At 36.4% G+C, this 10,258-nt stretch overlaps 2 protein-coding genes across 2 annotated transcripts; both read left to right on the top strand.

Annotated features, from left to right (window-relative positions):
* Window positions 1–2,919: 2,919 nt before the first annotated feature.
* LOC129248233 (uncharacterized) lies at window positions 2,920–3,658 on the top strand. Its single transcript, XM_054887701.1, has 2 exons — window positions 2,920–3,021; window positions 3,125–3,658. Exons 1-2 carry the CDS (start codon window positions 2,983–2,985, stop codon window positions 3,500–3,502), a joined length of 417 nt encoding a protein of 138 aa, XP_054743676.1. The 5' UTR covers window positions 2,920–2,982; the 3' UTR covers window positions 3,503–3,658.
* Window positions 3,659–8,311: 4,653 nt separating this feature from the next.
* On the top strand, window positions 8,312–8,957 carry LOC129247931 (uncharacterized). Its single transcript, XM_054887308.1, has 2 exons — window positions 8,312–8,408; window positions 8,511–8,957. The coding sequence occupies exons 1-2, from the start codon at window positions 8,370–8,372 to the stop codon at window positions 8,886–8,888; spliced, it is 417 nt and encodes a 138-aa protein (XP_054743283.1). The 5' UTR covers window positions 8,312–8,369; the 3' UTR covers window positions 8,889–8,957.
* Window positions 8,958–10,258: the final 1,301 nt, after the last annotated feature.

The raw sequence follows: 10,258 nt of genomic DNA, 5'->3' as shown, positions 1-10,258 counted from the left end.
TCGTTGCCTTTGCTCTCTTTACATTTTAATGCTGTCGCTGCAAAAATGCATGCCCCAGCCAGTCAAAGTTGTTCTTTTTTTGTTAATTTGCCTATTATGCACTTGCGCCATTTGATCGCTTTATTGTCTTTTTCTAGCTGTAATTGCGTCTTAATTGATTTCCAATTTAAATTATTCAACGCACAACTAAAAATATCGGTTAATCTTGATTTATGTTTTATTGGCTCATGACAAAGTCAATTTGTGAATTGGGTAAGTGTTTTTGCGTTGCCCGCTCCATATCAGACACTTGCCGGTGCAGTTCAATTAAGTGTAATAATCACAAAAAACAAATAAATATAGTACAACAATTTTGTAATGACTTTCAGGTACCTTGTGACCAAGCATAGACTATTTTTAAGGGGAAATTGGCAGCTCACTTTAGTTTTTGGGTATTTATTTATTATTTATTAAGGTGTCCCGGTGGTCTAGACCTCGAAAGTTTAGGATATTTTCGGAATTTTTTTTTTCCAATAAAAAAAATGAAAAACGAAATTAAAATTTTTTAGGCTTTTTATTTAACTTCTTTTACATAAAAAAATGAAAAAGAGGTTGGCTGTGAAGTCGATTTACTGGCGATAGTTTAACGTGACAACGTCATAAGAAAATACTGATGGAATGATTGCGTTTTTCAAAAGAAAATTTTAATTTTATTTGTTTGATAGATATTTTGTATGGATATAGAGAAGGAGGTAAATGGAATTGCAATGGAATAGGTCAAGTTACATTTACACAAACGTGAAAAATGACGAAACATTTATCAAATTCCTGAAAGATATGTTCAATTTCGATTGTGCAGCAGGCGTTAATAAGTCAACAACACTAAGAGGCAACATCATCGATTTGCCTTTTTCAAGACACATTACACTCGAAACACTCCCTTTCATTTCCTACTTTTCCTATCACCGTCCTATTCTGAACAGAGAAATGGTTCATTACCATGCACACAGGAAGAAGGCATATGCAAATACAAACATGTGAATTTATATACATATGCGCATATACATACATATATATGCTCACTCAAGTAGGAGAGAGCCAGATGTCGAACGTTGCCGAACGCGGAGGCCGATTGTGCCTTTTGTCGTTCGTTCCGCGCTCTCGCTTGCAGTTCAAGCAAGGTAACGACGCATGAGCAAGATAACGACACATTTTTTGGTGCGTGCAGCCGGCTATATCGAATTATAAGACGTTATCACGTCAACAAGAAAAAATTTAATTTTAATAATTTTAAAAATGGCGCTGCAGTTGACCCTCCCGAAAAATTGGATCTGGACAGTGTTGTCCATTTTGGCTCTTCTATTTATCTAAAACACAAAAACCAAAAAAATTATTAAACAGTATAACTGTAGCTGTTCTAGGATACAAAAAAAAATCAAATTTAACAGAACAGTGTGACAGGGCAGTGAATGTGAAGCGAGAGTAACAAACGCAGAGCTGGTAGCTGAGGCAGCAGCGCAGCGGAAGTAGCGAATGCAGAGCAGCAGCAGAGAATGGTTGCTAGTGTTGGTATTGTGACGTTCTGCTAACAGGAATAGCGCATGAAAATCAGCGGTACTTGGTACCGGCGTAATTGAAAGAAGCGCAAGAAACACACAGTAGCTTAGCAAAAGGAAACTATATTTGAGTTGCCGTAAGTTTCCCTTGCAAGAAACGAAAATTCCCCTTCGCAAGCAAATAATGTAACGAATGTCGATCTTTAAGTACATACATACATACATCCGTATGGAATATGAGCAAAAAATGAAGGCAGTCGGTGAACCACTGCCTAAAGAAGCCCTTTTCTTGTTGCTGCGAAAATTTGTGTAGGTTGCGGACGACGGTGTATAGGCAGTCAACAGCGACTTGCAAAAAATAGGAAAATAGCAACACGCGAAAATCAAAAAGCACGGCCGCTACACAGAGAACGTTGGCGTTCTCTGCGCTACACTTGAGAGAATTTAGAGAGAGATTTATGAGCAATCAGCGAATACTAGTTGACAAATGTGAGAGAGAGAATTGTGAATTGTGATTATGATCATTATACGTATATGTTTGTAAGTGCATGTGTATGTATGTAACTTAACCCTTTTGCATCGGCGCAGAAAATGCGCGAACTTCAAACTTTAACCAAAAAAAATAATTATTATTAAAAATTGCGGGTTATTGCGCTCTTGGTGATAAGAGAAAGTCTTTGTTCGCGGATTATTCCGTCGAATGATTCAAAAGGGTTAAATTTAATGCCTATTTACAAAAGCCAAGGTTTTTACATGGCTTTTTAGTCGATTACATTAGGGTGATCCAACAGTGACCATTCAATTTGATCAGAATATGTATGTATTTCTTAAAATAGGCAAACATGAAACAGGTTCAAAATACTAAAAATTTAGTTTTCATACACCACTTATCCGAAAAAAAAAAAAATATAATTTTTCTGATAAGTGTGCAAAGTGACCACGATCGCTTTCTTTATGCAGTGTAAAAATTTGAAAATAAATCTCTACTGTTACTTGGGAACTGTAAACTTTGCATCCGTTTTTCTCGGCGCTTTGGTTTTTTTTGGATTATGGCACCCTTACGGCAAATGAGCGATATGCATAAGGCAGACAAAGCCCGTACCACCAACAGATCACCCTGGAAAATATTTTTGAAACCTTAAGTACAAAAGTTAATCGGACTTTGAGTCAATTATTTCACTTCCTTTGTGGGCTTTCCTTTTAGAAAAAATATTTGCATTTGTTTACTTAGCCTATCGCACAGGCACACAAAAGACTTTTATAAAATAGGTTTTGTTATGCTACACAATGCAACCGCATGGGAATAATGCAAATGAGATTATATTTTTCTATTTAATCTTTATTGATTAATCTCTTTTATAAGGTGGATAGATAAAAGATTTCGGTGAGTATAAATACGAGGCATTTCGCTTAGAAGCTGCCAGTCGTAAAAGTCGTGAAGTAAAAAATGAAATTCTACGTTTTTCTAATTGCCCTGTTTGGCTTGGTATGTATAGTATTGTTGTTGTAATGACATGATTAAAAACCCAAAAAAGGATACTTATTTTTTTTTTGAAAAATTGGACATTTATAAGCTTACTCCTTTCTAGGTGTTTGCCGAAGTCAAATCAATACCTCGTGAAGAACTCACAAATTCCCGCCTGGAATGCTTGATTCAAAACCCCAAGGCTAGTAAATACTTTGTAAATCTATTAAATTTACAGTACGCGGATGTACCAGAGGTACACTCATATATGGATTGTGTGGCTGATAAATTGGGTTTATGGGACATCAAAACTGGACAACCTAATGTGGAACGACTTGCCGCATTATTCTCCGTGGACCCAAATAATGCTGAAGATATGGATATAATTAAAAATTGTGTTGTTAATTCCGAGGAGGTAGAGGCACATGGACGTCCCGGATACTTGTGTATATTGTATACGAGGCTTGGAGACAATCTAAAGAAATATCTCGTGGGAGCATAATTATAATCACAATGATTATTAATAACGAATGACTATCGTTCTTAAATTCCATACAAAAACTACTTAAAATTTGGTATCTTAATTAAAATGTGGACCATCTTTGAGTTATTTTTTTTTCGTATTAAAATAAATGATTTTACAGAGCAAGCAATTAGATCGAAGTAGTTCACTTTCAAACATTTGCATGAATGTCTGATAAGTAGCCTATGAATCAAAAATGTTTGCCATGTGCTGATCACTCACTTCATCACCATTGGTAGGTAGGGTAAGCACATCTGTAAGTATTAAATGAGCGAAAAACCAACCATGGATATTTTTGCTGACAATTGCTATGTCATCTGCGTATACGAATAATTGGGTAGTTCTGTTTAAAATACATATGTCCAGTCCTTTTCGCGTCACTTACTTCATCGGTACCAATAATTACTAATTTGAAAAAGACAAACGAGAACTCGCGAAAATCAAAAAGCACGGCCGCTACACAGAGAACGTTGGCGTTATTTGCGCTACACTTCAGAGAATTTAGAGAGAGGTTTATTAGCAATCAGCGAATACTATTTAGTTGACAAATGTGAGAGAGAGAATTGTGAGTTGTGATTATAATCATTATAAAGGGTGGTTAAATTTCAAGGGCCAATGTTGAATATGAACCACACCTACACGTCAAATCGTTTTCTGCATTTCATCTCATATTTTTCAATCTCAGACTAACTCAATTTGAACCATGGAAAGATACACAATCGAGCAACGCGTTAAAGTTAATCAGGCTTATTATGAAAACGGGCGTTCAAATCAAAATGTATATCACGCACTTCGTGATTTTTTCGGTAAATTTAATCGTCCAAAGGTGCGTACAATCGGAAAAATTGTGCAAAAATTTGAGCAAACCGGGTCTGTAGGAGATGTGAAAACACCAGTGCATGCTCGTACAGCTCGTACTGCAGAAAATATTGCTGCTGTTCGCGATAGAGTGGTTGAAGAGCCGTCAACCTCAACTCGTCCTCGTGCCCAACAATTGCAGTTCTCACGCTTGCCGTTGATGAAGATTATGCATAAAGACTTGAATTTACACGCTATCAAGGTGCATTTCACTCAAGAACTAAAGCCTCTTGACCATTTCAAGCGTCGTCAATGGCCAGAATGGTGGCAGGAAATGGCTACAGTGAGTGACCAGTTTTCAAAGAAAATCATCTTCAGTGATGAGGCACATTTTCACCTCAGTGGATTCGGCAATAAGCAGAATTGCCGCATTTGGGCGAATGATAATCCAAGAGTGATTGCCGAAAAACCAATGGACCCACAAAGAGTGACTGTTTGGTGCAGTTTATGGGCCGGTGGCATTATTGGACCGTATTTTTTCCAAAATGAGGCCGGCCAGGCAGTTACTGTGAATATTGTTCGCTATCGTGAGATGATAACGAACTTTTTATGGCCCAAATTGGAAGATATGGATGTGGACGATATTTGGTTTTAACAGGACGGTGCCACTTGTCACACAGCTAACGAAAGAATGGCTCTTTTGCGCGAAAAATTTGATGGACGAATAATCTCACATTGCGGCGATGTCAATTGCCCGCCAAGGTCATGTGATTTGACACCATTGGACTTCTATCTTTGGGGTTATTTGAAAGAAAAGGTGTACGTCGGTAAGCCAGCAACATTTCAAGAGCTAAAGGATGAGATAATTCGGCACATTAACGACATAGAACCTCAATTATGCCTCAGCGTCATCGAAAATTTGGACCATCGGATGGAGGTGTGATGCAGAGGCCACGGCGATCATTTGGCCGATATTTTGTTCCATACGTAATTGAGCCATGCCAATATTATCATAATAAAGAGAAATGATAATAAGTTCCTAAAAAACATAGCAGAAAATGCGCGATGTACTCAAAATACCTTGCACCGGCAAGACTTTTCTGTTTTTGTTCTAATGAAAAAGAATGTTACAGGATTACCGAAATTACTTTACCCAAAAAAAAAAAAGAATAATTACTATTAAAAATTGCGGGCTATTGCGCTCTTGGTGATAAGAGAAAGTCTTTGTTCGCGGATTATTCCGTCGAATGATGCAAAAGGGTTAAATTTAATGTATATTTACAAAAGGCTAGGTTTTTACACGGCTGTTTAGTCGATTACATTAGGGTGATCCAACAGTAACCATGAAATTTGATCAGAGTATGTATGTATTTATTTCTTAAAGTAGGCAAACATGAAACAGGTGCAAAATACTAAAAATTTAGTTTGCATACACCACGTATAAAAAAAAAAAAACAAAAATAGAATTTTTCTGATAAGTGTGCAAAGTGACCACGGTTTCTTTCTTTATGCTGTGTAAAAGTTTGAAGATAAATCTCTACTGTTACTTGGGAAGGCATGGTAAACTGAAAACTTTGCATCCGCTTTTCTCGGCGCTTTGGTTTTTTGAAGTGAAAACTTCTTTAGAATCGTTGGGAGTGATTTGAGAAAAAGTGAAACGAAAAAGCGACACCAAAAAGAAGAAGAAAAAAGATATACGTATATATATGTATGTATAGAAAATGCTTCATTACCAGGCACACAGAAGGATGGCATAAGCAAATTTAAATTTGTGAATTTATATATGTATGTATATATGCAGATATATGTATATATGTTGTGTGTATGTACATATGTGCCTCGCCACAGCAAAACATACGGTAAAATTTCTCAAGAAATCCAGCGCGCATTCATAGGCACAGCGCACATTCGTAGGCACAGCATTGCATGTACAGTAGGGCGGGTCGATTTAAAAATCGCTCATTGCTCTATGAAAATCGTATTCTAGGGATCAAAATAAGAAACTTTGCCGAAGGAACCATACCTCTAAAACGAATTCTGATGTCCCCCAATTTCAAAATATCACCATTTTTGGCCTTTACATGAAAAAATCAGCTAAATGGCTATGTTTTTTCTTTATTTTTATTTATTTATAACATTATCTATTTTTTCTCTTAAGAAATTTATTTAGTCAGAACATATGTAAATGAATGAATGTGAGTTATAGAAAAGAAACTAAAAAGTTCGACCCATATTGGGGGACATCAGAAATCGTTTTAGAGGTATGGTTCCTTCGGCAAAATTTCTTATTTTGATCCCTAGAATATGATTTTCACAGAGCAATGGGCGATTTTTTTGCCTTCCCACAAATCGACCCGGCCTAATGTACAGTAACCTTGAACAGGCAGCTGCGGTTTTCGAGCATTTAGAAACATATATTTACATACATATATGGGTGCAAACATATTTACGGAGCCGCGGGCACTCGACTTGACAAAAATTGAATATTGGCAAATAATTCTACGCGAAATATTCCAATATTGACTATTTTCGAATTGTCGAGAAAATTAGCATATGGGCGGCTCGTTTTATGAATGAAAGTACTTGCTCTTAGAACTATGAGCTCGAATTTATAAATCAATTTTTTGTTGATGAGTTTTTGTTGCACAGTACAATAGTTGAAACTGTTCGGCGCCGCCGCGATTGTTCAGCGCTATGGCAACTAGGATGATGGCCGCTACGCCTGCTCCTATTAATGCATTTTGTTCTTGTAGTCGCTAGGCATAGAATTTTAGCTTTGGACGACATACGCATTTACAGGAATAAAGTGAGTGGCCTGTGTGTGCGGTTGTTTGTAGATGCATATGTGTATATTAATAAGCATTGTTTTGCTGGAAGTTCAGAACACAAATATGTATGTACGTACATAGGCTAGGCCATAGTATAGCATACATACATATGTATAAAAAATTCAAACCAAGCGTCCTACGAATGTTTGTGTGTATGTTAGTACGTCTGTGTAATATACGCGCTACGTGTGCTGTATTGCGTCCGTATTTTTATATTCGTAAATATTTTCATTTTTAAATGTTTACCGCAATTATGCCGAAAAATAATGCAGAAAAGTGTCGTGAATATCGACAGAAAAAAAATCAATAAATAGCATCACGGAATTCATTCACGAAAATTTAATAAAGTATACACCAGAAGTATCGCGGATACTTAGAAAAGATTACGATAAAGTTCCAATGATTTTAAGTGGCGATTTTAACGTAAATTTTGCATTGGGCACAGCGGTCCCTTTAATTGATTTTCTCAATACAACATACAATTTGAAAATGTGTAACAATCGAACTGAATCGACAACACGATCAAGAACAACAATTGACGCGGTATTTCAAAGATATGTTGACAACATCGAAACCAAAGCATTTGTATCATATTTTAGCTATCATAAGCCACTCATATCATTTGTTGAAATTGAAAACATTGAGGATGAATAATAATAAAATGAAGAAAATAAAATATGAACTTTATAGCAATATTATAATGAACCTATAATTATCCCGCTCCTAATGCTGCCTTCGTCTCATTCCCTCTCAGTTTGTTTTACGGAAGGTTTCACTTCTATCGCGTCTAACCGTTAGACTGGTATTTTTTTTTTGGATTATGACACCCTTACGGCAAATGATCGATATGCATAAGGCAGAGCAAGCCCGTACCACCAACAGATAACCCTGGAAAATATTTTTGAAACCTTAAGTACAAAAGTTAATCGGACTTTGAGTCAATTACTTAACTTCCTTTGTGAGCTTTCCTTTTAGAAAAAATATTTGCATTTGTTTACTTAGCCTATCGCACAGGCACACAAAAGACTTTTTTTTTAAATATGTTTTGTTATTCTACACAATGCAACCGCATGCGAACAATGCAAATGAGATTATTTTTTTCTATTTAATCTTTATTGATTAATCGATTTTATAAGATGCATAGATAATAGATTTCGGTGAGTATAAATACGAGGCATTTCACTTAGAAGCTATCAGTCGTAAAAGTCGTGAAGTAAAAAATGAAATTCTACGGTTTTCTAATTGCCCTGTTTGGCTTGGTATGTATTGTTGTTGTAGTGACATGATTAAAAACTGAAAAAAACAAAGGATACTTAATTTTTTTTGAAAAATAGGACATTTATAAGCTCACTCCATTCTAGGTATATGCCGAAGTCAAATCAATACCTCGTGAAGAACTCACAAGGTACCGCCTGGAATGCTTGATTCAAAACCCCAAGGCCAGTAAATACTTTGTAAATCTATTAAATTTAGAGTATCCGGATGTACCAGAGGTAAACTCACAAATGGATTGTGTGGCAGAGAAATTGGGTGCATTGGATCGCAAAACTAACCAAATTAATGTGGATCGAGTGGCCGCAATATTCTCCGTGGACCCAAATAATGCTGAAGATATGGATATAATTAAGAATTGTTTTGTTAAACGCGAGGGGGAAGAGGTACATTTACGTAGCGGATACTTGTGTTTATTGAATACGAGGCTTCGAGACAATATGAAGAAATATCTCGTGGGTGAATGATTATAATCACAATGATTGTTAATAACGAATAACTATCGTTCTTAAATTACAAACGAAAACTACTTAAAATTTGTTATCATTAATTATCACCATTGGTAGGGTAAGCACATTTGTAAGTACATATTATATTTATTAGTGAAATACCAGCTAAATGGCACAGCGGAGAGGATGATTCAATTATAGAAGGTTAGGTAAGTAAGCAGCTTTCTCGCTCCCTCTTGACAAATCCTTATTTGAAAACGTGTTGCTTCTTTACAAAAAAAAAAGTACATCTTTCACAAAAAAACTTTAGAATTGTAGTAAAAACTAAACTTTTGGTGCGAATTATATGGTCGACAACACTGCTTAAATTTTTGACACGTTGCTTTATTCATATTCGTTAAAAACCGTTTATTTAATTGGACACATTCGAGTAAGTAAATACGTAAATCGTAAATAAATTGTTGTTAAAAGCTTTTATTTGCTGGTGCGCAAGTGCAGTATTCCAAAATAACAATTGAAGATTTCCAGCATCGTATATATATATATAATATATATATATAATATATATATATAATATATATATATAATATAATATATAATTGGCGCGTACACCCTTTTTGGGGGTTTGCCGAGCTTCTCCTCCTATTTGTGGTGTGCGTCTTGATGTTGTTCCGCAAATGGAGGGAACTTTTTTATGGCAGAAATGACCTCAGAGGTTTGCCATTGCCTGCCGAGGGGCGACCGCTATTAGAAAAATGTTTTTCCTAATTTTGATGATTCGCCGAGATTTGAACCGACGTTCTCGCTCTGAATTCCGAATGGTAGTCACGCACCAACCCATTCGGCTACGGCAGCCGCGTATACCACCTGTAAATACACGTAAGTTATAATCTTGTGTTTGTAAGTTATTTATTTCTAATACTTTTGATTTGCAGATTTTTGATTTCTGAGCAAGTTCAGCATTCCTGCACCTGCACGTCTGTGTCAAATATACGCACGCATTTTGTATCCTCAAATACACATGAGTTATAATATTGTATTTGTAAATTATCTATTTCTAATACTTTTTGAAGAAGCTGGAGAGAGTTTAGAGGTCGGCACTCATTGTAATCAGTGGGGCGCTTCGAACGACTCCTACTCTGGCGCTCAGCGCAATGTTAAATGTGGTACCCGTAGACATCGCAGGCAGAATTGCCGCTACACGTACCGCAACCAGACTGAGGGGCTGGAGCTATAAGCTCAACCTCACTTATGGGCACTCAAGTAGAAACTTTGAGTTCATCCCTCTGTCAACAGACCAGTGTATACCCTCATTTAGTCCAACCGGAACATTCACCACTCACATCCCGTCAAGGGAAGAGTGGACGGGGGGCTACACTTGGGGGCAG

The sequence above is a fragment of the Anastrepha obliqua genome, chromosome 5 (genome assembly GCF_027943255.1).
Source record: "Anastrepha obliqua isolate idAnaObli1 chromosome 5, idAnaObli1_1.0, whole genome shotgun sequence".
NCBI classification, from domain to species: domain Eukaryota; kingdom Metazoa; phylum Arthropoda; class Insecta; order Diptera; family Tephritidae; genus Anastrepha; species Anastrepha obliqua.
The sequence above is the reverse complement of the archived record's forward strand: the minus strand, read 5'-3'. Positions and strand labels throughout refer to the sequence as shown.